A 19451-nucleotide genomic window follows, 5' to 3' on the forward strand; every position below is an offset into this window, starting at 1 on the left:
CAGCATAAACTTGTCAAGTACAACAACAGAAACAATAGAAATGTATAGGCTTACATCAGTGGAGGCTGCTGAGGGGAGGACGGCTCATAATAATGGCTGGAGCTGAGCAAATTGTATGGCATCAAATACATGGAAACCAAGTGAAAATAGGCCTATAAAAAGCCTTTTAATATGCATCAATATCAGGTTCATTTTGGAAATGGTAAGGGTCTTATCCATAATATTGTCTTATAATATTACCTTTCTCAGGACCTAACAAGCAACAACAGCTGGTGTGCAGAGGACAATTTCAATATTTTAATCCCAGTACAACATGCCTTTAAATTCTGTCTCAGAAAGGTGTAGACTACAACAGTTTATATTGATGAATTTAATATTGTAGTGCATTATTTCACAATAACCATCAATGTTTAATGCATACCAACTGATTGGATAAGAGAGCACAGAGAGATAGAGGAATTTAGGAAGAGATGCACTTGCTGAAAATGTACCAACCTGCATGTTAATCATTATTCACATTTCTCCCACATGTAACCATTACAAATCAGCAGAAATTCAAATGTTAAATGAGTCATATATTGTAATTGCGTAGCCTATCAGATATATAATTACTGCATGTGATTTATGAAAATAATAATAATTTGAAATGATGATATATTGTTGTATGATGTAATATGATATGATCCTCTATTATATTGGTCTGCATTATTATTATTGAAAATAATAATCCTATCATAATAATTCAGATTATGTTATGAGAATAAGCTTCTGCTAGGGAAAAAGCAGGAAGGATGATAAGGACATGTAGGCCTTAACCATTTATGACTAAAAAGAGAATACGTTTTACAAGCTAAATTCTTTGTTTATGTTTTCAGTCATAAATATGGCTAGTGTAGGCCTATTTCTCCGAGGCAAAGCGAGAGCCGTGGCAGATATACAGTACCTGATTGTTAACACTAATGAACAATGTATCTGAAGGGATTTTTCAGTTAACTGACCAGTAGGCCTAGTCAAGGTTTCTGTGGATGGACAGAATAAATACTTGTCAAATAATACGTGTTCTTACAGCGTTGGGCAGGTTACTTTCTAAATGTAATCTGTTACAGTTACAAGTTACCTGTCCAAAATTGTAATCAGTAATATAACTTTTGGATTACCCAAACTCAGTAACGTAATCTGATTACATTCCGTTACTTTTAGATGACTTTCCCCTTAAGAGGCATTAGAAGAAGACAAAAATGTATGTTACCAATTGAACGGCATCTTTTGCAGGATAAATCAATGTTAAAGTTTACATAGCTGGCCCTATATGGGTGTTACATTTTACTTTATGGGTTGGTTATGTAGGCCTCTTCTAACCCATCGCTTTCTACTACATATAATAATACGATGACATTATATCTTTACATTAAAAAACAATGTCTATCAGAAATCCAGTAATTCCAATAAATGTTATACCCCTTGATCTTCAAGAATAGAACTTGGAAATATGGAAGTATAGATTAGCCAAATTGTTTTACCTGAGCATAACCCCAAAACTAAGGACTTATTAGCCAGCCCTACTCTGTTGTTTATGATTTGTTGTCATGGAGGACTGATTGGGCTCCTTGATTCGTGTTGAAAAATAAACGCTACGCTCATGGAATGGCATGCTTTGAGCACTACTGAAAAGTGCTATTTACATGTGAAAAATGAATGCAAAATGCTGCATTTGCTATAGGCCTATTGTTTACCTTTTTGTTGGTGACACTTTGATATCTTGATAATATCCAGCTGTTTAAAGTGCAAATCCACAGATGAAACAATAACGAAACGCACACGCCGCCTTTGTTTTGTTAAAAAGCTGAGAGATGGGCCTGGAGAAATGTAACCGCTCTCAGATTTATAGACAGCGCTATGGATGCAAGGACTGACCATCCATAATATAAAAATTATTGTTTTAACCATGTTATGAGACTATACAGTGTTTGTTTATATTTACAATGTTTACAAACATTGGAGAAAAACAAGCTTATATTGTGGGTTCTCATGGAGTGTGACAGTTGAACTAAGCTCATGAGGCATTTATAAGTTCTATTCTTCAAGAATCAATGGATATATAGTATATATATATAATTTATAAGTCAAAAAATGGATGTAGCAACTACAGATTGCTCCTTTAAGTCTATCAAAAGTGTGCAATATTTTTTTTATCAGCATGAATTAGATTTTTTGTATTCCATAGGCTGGGATCCGCACTATGCAGCTGTTGCAAGAGCGCATTTTTCACTGGCTGTCCACTGGTTTCAAAAACAATGATTGATTGGCAGATAAAATTCTTGAATTCAACCATTATTGGGTTCAAACACACATTTAGATTTGTGAACAACCATCCACAACAACCACAATCCGTAAGGCGTAAATAGGTAAATGAGAGCGCAGCAGTGTGATTCACATCAATGCGCTATGTAGATATCAATAATACGTGTTATCCGTATCGCTGTAGACTACCCCACTGCTGTCATCCTTGCTGTACCTCTAAGCGTTTATTCAAATAGAATAATCTTTGGATGCCGACAGCAGTCGCACCATTGGAAGACATAGCTTGGACTGTAGCCTACAAAAGCCTATTCCTGCTCTTTTCCCGCTATCCATCAAACACATTTGGTGTGTCATCATAGTGGTCTCTGACTTGTGGTCAGACTCGCTCTGGTGGAACAAACTTAAATCTGCGCCTTTTTTCAATGCTGATTTGAATGTCATTGAAAAAATAGAGAAGTGTCATCCTTTCTGAATTTAAGTAATCCTCTATTTTTTCAAAGGTATCTGTAATCTGATTACAATATTTATTTGCAGGTATTTGCAGGTAACGTAACGGATTACAGTTACCGTTGTTTGTAATCATTTACATATATCCATTGATTACTCCCAAACCCTGGTGTTCTATTTCAAGCATGCATCTGATGGTACAGATGATACACGGTGTATGGGTTAGATATACTGTATAACCACAACTCAACTATATTTGGCCTATAAATCTACATTTCAAGCATTTTTGTGTCAAAATGTATAAATTATTCCAACCCTTTCTTATTTTCTATAACATCCAATATCAGCATTACAATGATAATTCCATTTCTTCACTATTTTCTCCCTCCATCCTTCATCCTCTCCTCCGTCGTCTACTACTCCCACTCTTCCCCCTCCCTCTCCTCCGCCGCATCCCATTGATGATGTCTGCGCAATTACGCACATGCGCAGTGGGGTGTTTTAGCAATTTGCAGGAAACCAACTAGCAGGAATAATAAATAGCTAAGTGTTTTTCTCTCCTATATGATCAGACCTTCCCCTTCCGTCCCAATGTTTACAGTAGATATAGCTTTAAGAAGAAGATTTTAGGAACACATACTGTTATGCTGCTCTCTCTGGTCCAAAGGTAATATGTGGCTGTTCAGTAGAACCTCTATGTGACTGGATTACTACAGCTCCAATGAGTCCACAGACGACACCGCCGCACAGATGTGAGTCTGCGTATTTTTCTAACCTTCGGCGAAATCCCTGACAGCCCATGTAACCCAGGTAATGATAGCTGCATGGGTTCGTTGTTGAAGGCTACTGGTGCCTGTTATATCGAAATTCGTATTACTTTATTATAGGCTAACCTAGAAATAATTATTCTACAGACCAGTGGATTGTTTATCTTAACGCAAATGTGTTTGTTTCGTCAGTGCGAGTTCTGAGTGTCACCTTTGTTTGGCTGTGGTTGTTGACTGGAAAGAAGAGCGTTGTGCCTTTGTAAACTGGTGCAGGCTGTTTGTACTTGTTCTCTCTTGAGTAGGTTAAACGAAGACAGAAGTAGGCTACAATAATATAAACATCGCCATAGTCACCATTACAGTTAAATAATGTATGTCTGTGTCAGCCGGTGTATGTGGGTTACCAGCAGCAGTTGCAGGCTACTGTCAGAGATACAGTAGTTCCACGGTTTTTAGTTTTTTGGGGGGGACATTTTTTGGACATAGATCAATAACCTGGGGGTATCTGTGTGTAAATGAAAACCTTTATGGCCAGGGGAGCAGCTATAAGTTAGTAGAGTCTTGCCAATGCCTACAAGTCTGTTGGTTATTGTGTTGCAGTAACAAAGTTCTTGGTAGTGTATATGCATTTCTTAATTTATTCACAGTATTTTTGTGAATACAAAAAAAAATCTATCTGCCTCAGGTGGGGTAGCAATGTGTGGCTTTTGTAAGTACCCTTATGAACAGTGGTGAGGGAGGGAGAGGAAGGGATGGAGGAAGAGAGGGAGGACAGGAGAGAGAACCTGAAAAGAGCCACAAGCTGTTATCCCATCCTCTCCTGACCCTGGAAGTGATTCCCTGTGAGGGGTTGTCCTCTCGAACCTTAGCCCGGGCCCCTGCCAAAGAGCCCCCCACCCTGATCCAGACAGAGACAGAGCAGGGCGGTGCAGAGGGGACCGCAGGCAGAGAGGAGACCCCAGGAGGGGAGAGGGTTGGACACTCACATGGAGGCAGACTAGAGGAAGAGAAGCTAAAGGAGAAGAAGGAGAAAGAAAGAATATTACGGTGGAGAGAGAGAACCTTGCACCAGCATTTAGTAGCAAAGACAGAGGAGGAAAGGAGGAGAAACAGAGGGAAGAGGCCATCTCAAACCAAAGCCAAACCAACTCCAAATGTAGTCTATTACCTCGACGGAGCCAGCACAGCTCTGCCTCCTGCACTGTTATGGCCAGTGGCACACTGAACAATAACACCCTCATCACAGAGATGAGAGATACAGGAGGAGTGCAGGGCAGTAGTCCTAGTTTTCCTCTGAGCTTTATTAAACCCCAGAAGTCAGCCCTGCCTGAGTCCAGCAGCACACCTGTTACGGATGATAGGAGGACAGACACCACTCACACTTCCCTTATTGCCAATGGAGACACCAGCAAAGTTCCAAAACCAAACAACAACCCAAAAGAGACAGATGGAAAAAGAGAGGTAGATGGAGAGATAGAAGGAGATAAGGATAGAGAGAGAGATGAGAACTTAAAGACCGTTTCTAAATACCTCCACCCCTCTCCGTCCTCACCTGGCTCACTGAACTGTCACATGGCCTTGATGCACTCCTGGAACTCCTGCAAGATGCTCAAATGCCCCAAATGTAACTGGCACTACAAGTCCCAGCAGACACTGCATGCCCACCTCAGAGAAAAACACCCTGCGTCTGGGGGCTTGTGTGTGTGTGGGGGCTCGGGGGAGAAGTGTGTGTGTGGAGTGTCAAGGGGTGTGTGTGTGTACTGTAGCACGGGGAAGGCCCACCCTCGTCTGTCCCGGGGGTGAGAGTTATGTTTGTGAGTACAAACCCTACCGCTGTGGTGTGTGTGATTACACAACCTCCTCTAAAGGAAACCTCAGCATACACATGCAGTCAGACAAACACCTCAGCAACGTACAGGTAGCAGGACACACACACCCTGCGCACGGCACTCACACACACTCCGCACACAATGGTGGCTACGCTGTCAGAGACACGGCAGGCGAACAGGGCTACGGACGCACACACCCCACAGTCACACAGGCCCCTGCACACACAACACCCAACCCCAGCCAGCCCCCTTCCCACGGTAAGAGGTGGCGGTGTGAGGTGTGTGATTATGAGACCAGCATTGCCCGGAATCTGCGCATACACACCACCAGCGAGAAACACATGCATAACGTGCTGCGCCTGAAACAAACACCCAACATGTTGCAGAGAAGCTACTACCTGGCCCACTGCAGGAGTCTGCCTCCTCAACTCACACTGCTACACAGCATAGGTGAGAGACCACACATACATACTCAATAACTGTTCTGTTGGGCTCTGTTCACTGGCACATCAAGTTAGGTTGATACTTGATTATATCCATGCTTATATGTACAGTATGTTTTCTCACGGCCTGTTTGTGTGCTGTGTGTTCTAGGTGGCGAACAGTCTTTAGATATGCATCAACTATCAGCAGAGGAGCCAGTCGCCCCGGATTCAACCCTGACCCCCTCCCCCTCTCCTCCTCCCTCCTCACCATCCCCTTCTCCATCCTCCTCTCCCCCTCCTCCACTGTCTCTCTCCCCCTCTTCTCCTCTTTCCTGTGGTGTGTTCCAGTGCCTGGTGTGTTCCAGTTTCTCCTCTGACAGTCTGGAGTCTCTTAGGTCTCACCTGAGCGCCCCCTGCTCCCTGCCCCAGTCTGAGTGGCGCTCTCTGGTGGCTGGAGGCTGCTACTGCAGGCTGTGTGGCTACAGCACCCCCCTCAGGGCTAACTTCACCCTGCACTGCCAGACAGACAGACACAGGGCCCAGTACCAGCTGGCTTCCCACCTCTGGGAGGCCGGGGACAGCGAGGAATTTGTGAAGTTGGTTGCTACAGGCAACCCAGTCCAGCTGAAGTGTAACTTGTGTGACTTCCAGACCACCAGCTTGGAGAAACTGAAAATACACAGCATCAACCCTCAACACCAGGCCAGCCTCAGAGTCTACAGGGTCGGTACACACACACGATTTGGAGGCCTGTGTCACTGCTGTACTTGGACTATAAGATTATTTCTAAATATCTGGCATATAGACAGAAAATAAAGCACAGGGACCAGATTTATTTAGTGCATCTTTCTCTCTATCACAGTCTAACCCCAACCTATCACCTTATGTTCCTCTCTCTCTAGTTCTTACAGCAGTATGACAGTGCAGTAGATGGAGGGTCCTGGTTGTTCCATTGTGTCCTGTGTAACTACTCCTCCTGTTCTAAACTCCACCTATTGAGACATACCCACTCCCCTGGTCATCAGAAGAGGGAGCTTCACTACTTGCAGTTAGTGAGAGGGAGGAGCCTGGAGGAAGGGGAGGGGCTAGCGGCTACTTTCACCATTAGGAAGTGTCCCAGTCCTGAGACAGGTAAGAGACTTAGCTGGTCATTTCCAAATCCCTCCTATCTGAAGTGTGCACTTGTTCAGTTCCCCTGATGAATTTAAAAGTTTATCATTAGTTAAGGCATTGGCAACCATATTTGTACACCAGTCCAGAACAAGTTGACGAATAGAATGGAGAAAATGATCTGCAGGCCTATAATGTCAACGGAGAGACGAAACTTGGAGAGATGGAGCAGGGTGAAGAGAGAGAAGGAATTATTGATTATGGTCAGGGATTTATTGGGTTAATTGATTTGTCGAAACAAGCTTGTTACATCCCATATTGCCCCCGACAACGCTAACTTGAGACATCGCCACTGAGACACTGCTATTGAACTTTAATGTTCTAGAATAGAGATTTCAGGGTCAGTTACCCAGACTCAGAGCCTAATCCTGGACTAAAAAGCACTGTCAATAGAGATTCTCCGGCATGATTTTTAGTTTAGCAGCACTAGGCTTAATCAGGACCCGGGAAATCTTCCCTCAGTGTATCAATCAAATACATTTATAAAACCCTTTTTACATCAGCAGATGTCACAAAGTACTTATACAGAAACCCTAAAGCCCTAAACCCTAAAGCCCTAAACCCTAAAACCCCAGAGAGCAAGTAATGCAGAGGTCGACGCACTGTGGCTAGGAAAAACTCCCTAGAGAGACAGGAACCTAGGAAGAAACCAGGCTCTGAGGGGTGGCCACTCCTCTTCTGGCTATTTCCTGTGGAGATTATAAGAGTACATGGCCATTAAGGCCAGATCGTTTTTCAAGATGTTCAAACGTTCATAGATGATCAGCAGGGACAAATAATAATCACAGTGGTTATAGAGTGTGCAACAGGTCAGCACCTCAGGAGTAAATGTCAGTTTCTTTTTATAGCCAAGCATTCAGAGGTAGAGAGAGCAGGTGCAGTAGAGAGATAGATAGACAGAGAGATGGAGAGACCAGGTGCGGAAGACGGAGAGAGATACACAGAGAGATAGAGGGAGAGTACCTTTCTGATGACTCTAATGACTCCTTTCCTCTAGTCTAACTGTCAGGATTATATCTGGACTAACTGTCAGGATTAAATCTGGACTAACTGTCAGGATTACATCGGGTCTAACTGTCAGGATTAAATCGGGTCTAACTGTCAGGATTAAATCTGGTCTAACTGTCAGGATTTAAATCTGGTCTAACTCAGTCTGCGACTCTGTATTAAACAGTCAATACCAGGTATCCACTCTGAATGAACTGGTCTAAACCCCAGAGGGTTTCCTAATAGAAAATGTATACTGGATCAATTAGTATACAGTATGTGTGTGTGTTGCTGTGTGTGTTGCTGTGTATTAACATACAGTACCAGTTTGGACACACTTTATTGTTACTATTTTCTACATTGTAGAATAATAGTGAAGCCCTCAAAACTATGAAATAACACATATGGAATCATCTAGTAACCAAATAAGTATGAAATAAATCTAAATATATTTGAGATTTGAGATTATTCAAAGTAGCCACCCTTTGCCTTGATGACAGCTTTGCACACTCTTGGCATTCTCTCAACCAGGTTCATGAGGATGTCACCTGGAATGCATTTCAATTAACAGGTGTGCCTTGTTAAAAGTTAATTTGTAGAATTGATTTCCTTTTTAATTCCTTTTGAGCCAATCAGTTGTGTTGTGACACGGTAGGGGTGGTATACAGAAGATAGCCCTATTTGGTAAAATACCAAGTCCATATTATGGCAAGAAGAGCTCAAATAAGCAAATAGAAACAACAGTCCATCAATACTTAAAGACACGAAGGTCAGTCAATCCGGAAAATCTGAAGAACTTTGAACTTTTCTTCAAGTAAAGTCACAAAAACCATCAAGCCCTATGATGAAACTGGCTCTCATGAGGACCGCCACAGGAAAGGAAGACCCAGAGTTACCTCTGCTGCAGAGGGTAAGTTCATTAGAGTTAACTGCACCTCAGATTGCAGTTCAAGTAACAGACACATCTCAACAACAAGTCACTCAAACCTTCTCCAACCTATCTCCTGATTCTGCCTCCTCAACCCTCCTCTCCTCCCTTTCTGCATCCTTTGACTCTCTATGTCCCCTATCCTCCAGGTCGGCTCGGTCCTCCCCTCCTGCTCCGTGGCTCGACGACTCATTGCGAGCTCACAGAACAGGGCTCCGGGCAGCCGAGCGGAAATGGAGGAAAACTCGCCTCCCTGCGGACCTGGCATCCTTTCACTCCCTCCTCTCTACATTCTCCTCTTCTGTCTCTGCTGCTAAAGCCAATTTCTACCACTCTAAATTCCAAGCATCTGCCTCTAACCCTAGGAAGCTCTTTGCCACCTTCTCCTCCCTCCTGAATCCTCCTCCCCCTCCTCCCCCCTCCTCCCTCTCTGCTGATGACTTCGTCAACCATTTTGAAAAGAAGGTCGACGACATCCGATCCTCGTTTGCTAAGTCAAACGACACCGCTGGTTCTGCTCACACTGCCCTACCCTGTGCTTTGACCTCTTTCTCCCCTCTCTCTCCAGATGAAATCTCGCGTCTTGTGACGGCCGGCCGCCCAACAACCTGCCCGCTTGACCCTATACCCTCCTCTCTTCTCCAGACCATTTCCGGAGACCTTCTCCCTTACCTCACCTCGCTCATCAACTCATCCTTGACCGCTGGCTACGTCCCTTCCGTCTTCAAGAGAGCGAGAGTTGCACCCCTTCTGAAAAAACCTACACTCGATCCCTCCGATGTCAACAACTACAGACCAGTATCCCTTCTTTCTTTTCTCTCCAAAACTCTTGAACGTGCCATCCTTGGACAGCTCTCCTGCTATCTCTCTCAGAATGACCTTCTTGATCCAAATCAGTCAGGTTTCAAGACTAGTCATTCAACTGAGACTGCTCTTCTCTGTGTCACGGAGGCGCTCCGCACTGCTAAAGCTAACTCTCTCTTCTCTGCTCTCATCCTTCTAGACCTATCGGCTGCCTTTGATACTGTGAACCATCAGATCCTCCTCTCCACCCTCTCCGAGCTGGGCATCTCCGGCGCGGCCCACGCTTGGATTGCGTCCTACCTGACAGGTCGCTCCTACCAGGTGGCGTGGCGAGAATCTGTCTCCGCACCACGTGCTCTCACCACTGGTGTCCCCCAGGGCTCTGTTCTAGGCCCTCTCCTATTCTCGCTATACACCAAGTCACTTGGCTCTGTCATATCCTCACATGGTCTCTCCTATCATTGCTATGCAGACGACACACAATTAATCTTCTCCTTTCCCCCCTCTGATAACCAGGTGGTGAATCGCATCTCTGCATGTCTGGCAGACATATCAGTGTGGATGACGGATCACCACCTCAAGCTGAACCTCGGCAAGACGGAGCTGCTCTTCCTCCCGGGGAAGGACTGCCCGTTCCATGATCTCGCCATCACGGTTGACAACTCCATTGTGTCCTCCTCCCAGAGTGCTAAGAACCTTGGCGTGATCCTGGACAACACCCTGTCGTTCTCACCTAACATCAAGGCGGTGACCCGTTCCTGTAGGTTCATGCTCTACAACATTCGCAGAGTACGACCCTGCCTCACGCAGGAAGCAGCGCAGGTCCTAATACAGGCACTTGTCATCTCCCGTCTGGATTACTGCAACTCGCTGTTGGCTGGGCTCCCTGCCTGTGCCATTAAACCCCTACAACTCATCCAGAACGCCGCAGCCCGTCTGGTGTTCAACTTTCCCAAGTTCTCTCACGTCACCCCGCTCCTCCGCTCTCTCCACTGGCTTCCAGTTGAAGCTCGCATCCGCTACAAGACCATGGTGCTTGCCTACGGAGCTGTGAGGGGAACGGCACCTCCGTACCTTCAGGCTCTGATCAGGCCCTACACCCAAACAAGGGCACTGCGTTCATCCACCTCTGGCCTGCTCGCCTCCCTACCTCTGAGGAAGTACAGTTCCCGCTCAGCCCAGTCAAAACTGTTCGCTGCTCTGGCACCCCAATGGTGGAACAAACTCCCTCACGACGCCAGGTCAGCGGAGTCAATCACCACCTTCCGGAGACACCTGAAACCCCACCTCTTTAAGGAATACCTAGGATAGGATAAAGTAATTCTTCTAACCCCCCCCCCCCCCCCTTAAAAGAGTTAGATGCACTATTGTAAAGTGGTTGTTCCACTGGATATCATAAGGTGAATGCACCAATTTGTAAGTCGCTCTGGATAAGAGCGTCTGCTAAATGACTTAAATGTAATGTAGTGTTAAATGTAACATCAAATTTTCAGAGGAGACTGCGTGAATCAGGCGTTCATGGTCGAATTTCTGCAAAGAAACCACTACTAAAGGACACCAATAATAAGAAGAGACTTTCTTTGATCCAAGAAACACAAGCAAATCAAAATCAAATCAAATGTATTTATATAGCCCTTCTTACATCAGCTGATATCTCAAAGTGCTGTACAGAAACCCAGCCTAAAACCCCAAACAGTAAGCAATGCAGGTGTAGAAGCACGTAATAGACATTAGACAGGTGGAAGTCTGTCCTTTGGTCTGATGAATCCAAATTTGAGATTTTGGGTTCCAACCGCCGTGTCTTTGTGAGATGCAGAGTAGATGAACGGATGATCTTCGCATGTGTGGTTCCCACCGGGAAGCATGGAGGAGGAGGTGTGATGGTATATTGGTGCTTTGCTGGTGACACTATCTGTGATTTATTTAGAATTCAAGGCACATTTAACCAGCATGGCTACCCCAGAATTCTGCAGCAATACGCCAATCCATCTGGTTTGCGCTTAGTGGGACTATCATTTGTTTTTCAATAGGACAATGACCCAAAACACACTTCCAGGCTGTGTAAGGGCTATTTGACCAAGGAGAGTGATGAAGTGCCTCATCAGATGACCTGTCCTCCACAATCACCCGAACTCAACCCAATTGAGATGGTTTGGATTAAGTTGGACCACAGAATGAAGGAAAAGCAGCCAACAAGTGCTCAGCATATGTGGGAAGTTGTTCAGGACAGTTGGAAAAGCACTCTTCGTGAAGCTGGTTGAGAGAATTCCAAGAGTGTGCAAAGCTGTCATTAAGGCAAAGGGTGGCTACTTTGAAGAATCTAAAATATATTATGAAAAAAATATATAAATATTTTTTGGTTGCTACATGATTCCATATGTGTTATTTCATAGTTTTGATGTCTTCACTATTATTCTACAATGTAGAAAATAGTAAAAATAAAGAAAACCCTTGAATGAGTAGGTGTGTCCAAACTTTTGACTGGTACTGTATGTGTTACCTTTCTAGGTGGAAGCATTGAGCAGGGGGAGAGGAGAGATTCCCTTTCTCCAGCCAAGCGATCGTTCTCTGGGCTGGAGGAGACACAGAGCCCCCTCTCTCCCAAACGCCACAGAACAGACCAGCGCACTACTCACCAACAGGCTACTGCCAAGTGCCCACTGTGCCAGGACACACTGGTATACACACACCTGAGACGCCACCTCATACTCATACACAGTGTGGTCCAGGACTGTGTGGACAAGCTCATGAGTATGGTAAGTGTGTGTGTTTCTGTGTGTGTTCTAGCTACCTTTTTATTAGCAGAAGGGCAGTCGAGCTGAAGGAGCTCGCTTATAGTGTCTCCAGCAAACAGAGTGCTCATTTTTCTCCACATCACCAACCTCATTACTTTGCCCAGCATGATCAGTGCTCTTTGTCTCCCTCTTTGACTCCCTCTTCCTATTTCCCCCTTCATCCCTCTTTCATCTCTCACCTCTCTCACCCTCTCCCTACTCCCTTTTTCTTTACCCACTTTTCTTATCTCTCCATCTTCTCTCACTTTCTCTCCTCTCTTACCTCTCTATCTTTCTGTCTGAACCCCCTTGTTCTTTCTCTATTCCCATCTCTCCACCCCTTGTTCTGTCTCTGTCTCCCCTCCCCCTCACCAGCCCCCCATTTTCTCTCTGCACCCCACCCCCCATTCCCCCTCCCCCCTTTCTCTCTGATAATAGCATATGTTCATTAATTCAGACTTGGATTATGATGGCCATTATGTTCCGCACTTTCCAATGTCTCTGTCTAGATTAAGCCTGACCTTCACTCTCTCACTGGGGCGTATACGTATTATGTGTATGCGTCTCTTCTGTCTCTGCCATGCAAGTGTGTGTGTCTTCTTTCAGTGTGTGTGTGTGTGTGTGTGTTTGTGGTTGATTTAAAAACACTCTTGATTCGGTTTTCCTCCATCTATTATTAGTGTGTAATGGGAGAATGAGGTGATGTAGACAATAAAGGAGCATCACTATATTTATTCCATCTGCACTATCAAACAGGATAGACACTGTTTTGACTGACTATAAAGGCAATCAGTCATCTGGATAGATTCAGACTGACGTTTTTGTTGGTTTCTTTTCCAGGTGGCAGTGGAGCTGCCTGAGATTCTGCAGAAAGAGACACTGCAGATGGAGTCCCACTCAAATATAAAGGAATCTCAAACAAACGATTGCAACACAAACAGCTCTTACACGAAGGAATCCCTCACAAACGAGCCTCAAACAAATGACTACCATACAAAAAAAGAAAAAGTAATCACAGCCAAAGATGTCCCTGCTCTTCTGACTCCTCCCTGTAAGGACCAGCACCCAGCAGAGGACAACACCTCTCCCCCTTCCCCACCCACTCTTTCCTCTCTCTCCCCCAGCAACCTCCCTTCATCCACTTTACCCCCGTCTCCTCCCAGTGATGCCCCTCCCCCCTCTGATTGTCATGGTTACAGGTTTCGCTGCGGCAGGTGCAGTCTAGCGGTCCGAAGGCAGAAGAAGCTGCAGCTGCACTGGCAGTACCACGCCATGATGGCGGCGACAGAGTGCCACCTCTGCCCCAGACGCTGCCGCAGCCAAGAGGCCCTGCAGAGACACCTGCTCAACACACACCTACAGGACCTACACCTACAGGGTACACACCCTGATCAGAGTGGAGCAAACATCCAACAACCAATCAGCCTGGAGGGGGAGGAAGAGGAGGGGGAGAGTATGAGTGAAGAAGAGACGGATAAGGAGGAAGATGATGAGGAGGGAGAGCAGGGAAAGGGAGATGAAGGAGAGGAGGATGAAAATGATGACCCAGATGAGGAGGAGGAGAGGCCCAGTTCAGGGGTTGGTGACAGTGACCAGGGTTCAAGGCAGCAGGAGGAGAAGGAGGCAGGGTCAGAACCCAACCCCTTCAGCAAGGGCTTCAACCCCACTCTGGAGCGGTTCCTGGACCCGGCTCGGCCCTACAAGTGTTCCTTCTGCTGTGAGTCCGTCACTCAGAGAACCATCCTGCCGGTCCTCTATAACTCTCTGTCCAACCGAGCCAGAGCCAGACGGGTCCTGCAGGACTCCAGCCCCAGTCCCCCTGACACCCGCTGCAGCCCGGCCCCAGACGCAAAATCCTACCGCTGCAGAATGTGTCGGGTGGCTTACAGCCAGAGTTCCACCCTGGACATCCACCTCCGCTCTGTACTGCACCAGACACGAGCCCGTGGAGCTCGGGCCCAGCTATCACTGAACCCCCACACCCGCCAAACCCTAGTTCCAGCCTTGGTTCAGACCACTTCCTCCAGCCGTTCACCAGGGGGAGGAGAGGTATCTACCAGGGGAACCACCCCAACAGCCACCAGATCAGCCCCTTCCTCCCCAAGTCCCTGTTCCTCCCTCAGTGAAGCCCAGCTGAGTGTGGGTGTCTCTGGGAAGGCTGAGGGCCACCAGGCTAAGAGGCGGAGAGTAGAGGACCTGACAGCATCTGGAGGACAGCAGGACCTAACGTTACTCCAACAGCAGGTAGCCCAGGCCCAGATGCCACAACAGCAGCATAAGTTAGCCCAGGCCCATATACAGGAACACACAGCCCTCCTCCAGCCCCAGCTCTTTAGTCCAACACTGCTCCCGCACCTAACCTTACTGCAGCAGAACCTCTTAAAGCAGTTCCTCCCTTCAGCAGCAGAGAGTCTCCAACAGAGGAACCTCCTCTCTCCCCTCCAGTTCTCCCCAGACAACCTGTTTTCTCTACAGCAGCAGATGATCCAGTCCTTCTACCTCTCTGGAGGTCTGCAGCTCAACCCTAACATGAACTTTAGTCAGATCACCTCAGCCCTCTCCCTCCAGACCATCTCTGCCCTCTCCTCTCAGACAAATGGGCTTAAACATCCCTCTCCAAAGCTGGTGACAACTAGCATCCAGTCTCCAGCCCAGCCCCCGAAATGTGAGACTCAGGCTGAGACAGCTGACAGTGACTCCCCCCTTCACCAGACGGAGAAAGAGTCAAACCCATCCTCCTCTCCTGAGGGAGATGGAGAGATGCAGGAGAGCAAGAAGAGGGATGGAGCAGAGAAGGCTCTCAGAGTTCTGCTGGAGAGATATGGCTGGGAGCTGGCCCTGCAATCCAATCAGAGCAGACAGAGACAACAGATCAGAGAGACGGGTGGATGCCTGGAGGAGGAGAAGCAGTGTGGAGAATGTGGGAAGCAGTTCTCTGACTCTCTGATCCTGAAGAGCCATCAGGAGTTTGTTCACCAGCAAATGATCACTCCGGTAGTGTTGGAGACGTTCTCCAGACAGTATGACTGCCTCTACCCCCTCACACCCTTCCCTGTAGCAGACAATGATAATACTGTTGTTGCACGTCTAACCCCAGCCACAGCACCTGTACTTGCACCCTTACCCCCAGCACCAGTCTCTTATTCAATCCTTGATCAAGCCCAATCCCTCTCCCAAGCCTCAGCCATAGGTCCAGACCAAGCTGTACCAACCACACCAGCATCTGTACCTGTAACCCTGTCCACAGACCAAGCCCCAGTTAATTCCTTCTGCCCAGCCCAAGCCTCACCAACACCCTCTCCTCCTCCACCCTCTTCCCAAACACAACCACTTCCAGAGCAGCTGCAGGACACTATGACATCGACAACCACCTCTGCCCCCTCTCCAACTATCATACCCCAGTCCAATCTCTCCATGCATTTCCCCTTATCCCAACTCCCCCTGCCCCCTCTTCCTTTACCAAGCCTCTCCACTCTTCCCTTCCCCATAGACCTCTCTCTCCTCCCCCTTGGTCTAATGCAGCCCATAGCACTCCAGTCCATGCTTCAGTACCAGTCCCTGTTATCATCGGGCCACCAACCACCCCTATCCCTATTCACCAATGCTCACTCCACCCACAAACCATCTCTACCCTCATACACGAACACACACTGTGCTCCTAGCCCATCTCTACCCCCATACACTAACACACACTGTGCTCCTAGCCCATCTCTACCCCCATACACTAACACACACTGTGCTCCTAGCCCATCTCTACCCCCATACACTAACACACACTGTGCTCCTAGCCCATCTCTACCCCCATACACTAACACACACTGTGCTCCTAGCCCATCTCTACCCCCATACACTAACACACACTGTGCTCCTAGCCCATCTCTACCCCCATACACTAACACACACTGTGCTCCTAGCCCAGCCCTGCCCTTTCTGAAGCGTAGGCTGGAGGAAGGGACAGCGGTAACGCCTATGAGGGATGTGATGGACGGTGAGAGAGAGGAAGAGGGAGAGAGAGAGGGTGATGAGCAGAGGAGGGATAGGCGCCAGAGGACCACCATCAGTTCGGAGCAGCTAGAGGTTCTGTACCAGCGCTACAGTCTGAACTCCAACCCAACCCGCTCTGTACTGGAGGGCATCACCAGGGACACAGGCCTGAAGAAACGTGTAGTGCAGGTACTCTATCATTCTCATAGTAACATTTCTATAATTATGTAATGGTGATCATGTTTTGTGTAATAACATGTAACACTGCTGTGTTTGTCCTTCCTCAGGTATGGTTCCAGAACACCAGGGCTCGTCAGAGGAAGGGCCAGCTCCAGACCCTGGGGAGAGGAGGAGGTCTGTGTCTGGGTGACAACCACAGGCGCTGTCCGTTCTGCAGGGCTCTCTTCAACGCTCAGAACGCCTTGGACGCCCATGTCAGGGCACACCACTGTTCACAGACTGACAGAGCTGCCTATGGCTCATTTCATCAGATGGGTCCTGCAGATGACTCCAGCTTCTCTCACAACCATTGATCCTACAGAGACAGGGAGGGTCCCTCTCTCTCCATCAAGCCTTTTCCCTCTCTCCCACCATCCTCCTCTCTCTCTCTCCCTCCCTCCCTCCATCCCTCCCCAAGCCCATTTCATCCCTCCCCAAGCCCTCTCCACTGAGAGAACATACATTTCTGGGTAAACTGATTTGTCCTTTGACCTGAACAAACCCCAAATTGAAGAGGAGGAGAAAGAAAAGGAAGAGCATCTGTCAGTAAAAATATTCCCTTCGTCTGACCAGGTTCATGAGGGTAACCGTAGCAATCTGTTGTCTCTGGGATACAATTATGGAATGACGAGCTTCAACGTTCAAGACTGTGACCAGAACACCAGTCCAAGTCTGTCTGAGTGTGGATAGGCATGTATCGAGACAGCAGCAGAGGCAGCGTACCCAGATGACCCACCAGCAGGTTGCCCAACTCCGTCTGCTACAGGGAGCAACCCAGCCCCCTGCGGTGTGAGGGCCTGGCATGCAGGGTAGTGCAGGTGTGGTTTCAGAATAACCGGGCCAAAGAGAAGAGGGCCAGGAGCCTTAGAGTCGACCCAACCACAGGATAGAGAGAAAGACTGCAGAGAACAGGGGAGAGAACACACAGCCATGAAACAAGTGCACGTCAGTCACAACAATGAATCAACCACACACACAGCGATGAACCAACCACACACACAGCGATGAACCAACCACACACACAGCGATGAACCAACCACATGCCCAAGAAGCCAAAGATCATTCTACCCTCCTCAGCCCAAAAACATCACAGGGCAGACCTCCTAGAGCTTTAGGACACCAATCCTCTGTTCCTCCCTCTCTCCTCTCCTGTCCTTTCTTCCAACCGATACCTCAGGAGTTAACCCCTCCATGCCAACAGATGTCCCTGTCGAGACCATATCATCATATCAATCTTCCCACTTCTGTTTAAAGACATTACTAGTGTTGTAGTTCTGTTGCAAGTACCAACAGATTCTATGAAGATCGTCTAAGACGTTTGGTGTATAGAACGTTCTTTCAAAGTAAAAGAACTGAAAAAAACAAAAATAAAGAATATTCTTCACAAAGAGCTTCTGCAAAGACTGGCTTGGATTCCAAAGCTCGTAACCAAAACCTTACATGTCCTTGGATTGTGTTGTCAACATGGTGGTTTTCATTTCCTGAACTGCAGTACAGACCATACAGTGAAGGGTAGATCTGAGAGCGGTGTAGTACCAGGTGTGCACCAAAAGACTGACTGGCCTATGTGGTGCTGAAGCAGACCTCAACCTTCTCAATGATGACTCTAATGCACATGTAAATGTTCCTTATGTGGATAATAGGCCAAATAGCACTGAGCTAAGTCCACTTTGTCCTTTAAGAGAGATGTCATATAAGAAGCTATTTTGATCATGTCCAACCAATATGTCACAACAACTCCAACCAAACATTACACAACATTAAATAGTGAATGTTAATGAATATGAATATTATGGATTGTCGGTTGTTGTTATGCTTTGATAAGACAAGTGTTATTTTGTGGTTTATGAGAACATAATGTATGCGTTATGATGTGGAGTTTAGGTAAGATGTTACCACGCACTCTAACCATCTCTCTCTCTGTGTATGACGTCTTCTTACTCTCTCTGTATTAATATTACTGTAGTAATTATGATGATGATGATAATAACAGTAATAACTATGCTAATATATAATGCTTTAAAACACAACCCAAAGACATAATAACCCTGTAACCATTGGTGCATAAAGCCCACAAAAACAACTTGAAAAGTTAGCTTGATAATGTATAATTGAATGATGGAAAGAAGAGAGACTGTATAAGAACTGCTGTATCTGCCTCTTCATCAGGCCACTGGTGACTGTATGCTGAAATCTCCATGCAACCTACTACTGTACTAGGATGGAGAAGCACTTCTCAAAGCCAAACTCCCCAGGCCATAGTGCACTAGGTATATGAGTACTCAGTAGGGAACCAAACCCCAGTCCCTAGTGTACTTAGTAAAAGTACTCTACTCAGTAGGGAACCAAACCCCAGCTCCTAGTGCACTCAGTAGGGAACTACTTCAGAGCCATTGCAGTAGATTGGTTGAAATTCTTTCCTCCTCAATGTAACCAACCAGATAGATTGTTTCAACTCAGTCTTTGAGGACGTCCAGTTTGCTGCTAACGTATTTTGTAATATTGTAATAACTGTTATATGATGCAGTTTATAACCTGACCTTTAATTCTGATGTTATCAAAGAGATACTTGGGGCTCCAGTATTTACTCATTAATGAATTACTATGTGACAGTGGTTTCTAAACAAAGCTACAAAGAAGATAAGATACTTCTATACTGAAGATCCTGCATAGCTATGCTTTGCAGGTTAGATTGTATCTAGCCCTGTGGCTGAGGTCCTTGATGATCTTCTTGGCCTTCCTGTGACACCGGGTGCTGTACATGTCCTGGAGGGCAGGCAGTGTGCCCTGATGATGCGTTGGGCTGACCACACCAC

The 19451-nt window shown here is 46.5% G+C and overlaps 1 protein-coding gene across 1 annotated transcript; it reads left to right on the forward strand.

Moving 5' to 3' along the window:
• Window positions 1–3247: 3247 nt before the first annotated feature.
• LOC129866989 (zinc finger homeobox protein 3-like) lies at window positions 3248–18780 on the forward strand. Its single transcript, XM_055940066.1, is given in 7 exon segments — window positions 3248–5312; window positions 5314–5794; window positions 5939–6492; window positions 6672–6900; window positions 12167–12414; window positions 13273–16605; window positions 16704–18780. Coding segments are annotated over 7 exon segments (5682 nt in total). The 5' UTR covers window positions 3248–4721; the 3' UTR covers window positions 16950–18780.
• The last annotated feature ends 671 nt before the right edge of the window (window positions 18781–19451 follow it).

The sequence above is a fragment of the Salvelinus fontinalis genome, chromosome 12, assembly GCF_029448725.1.
Source record: "Salvelinus fontinalis isolate EN_2023a chromosome 12, ASM2944872v1, whole genome shotgun sequence".
NCBI lineage: Eukaryota > Metazoa > Chordata > Actinopteri > Salmoniformes > Salmonidae > Salvelinus > Salvelinus fontinalis.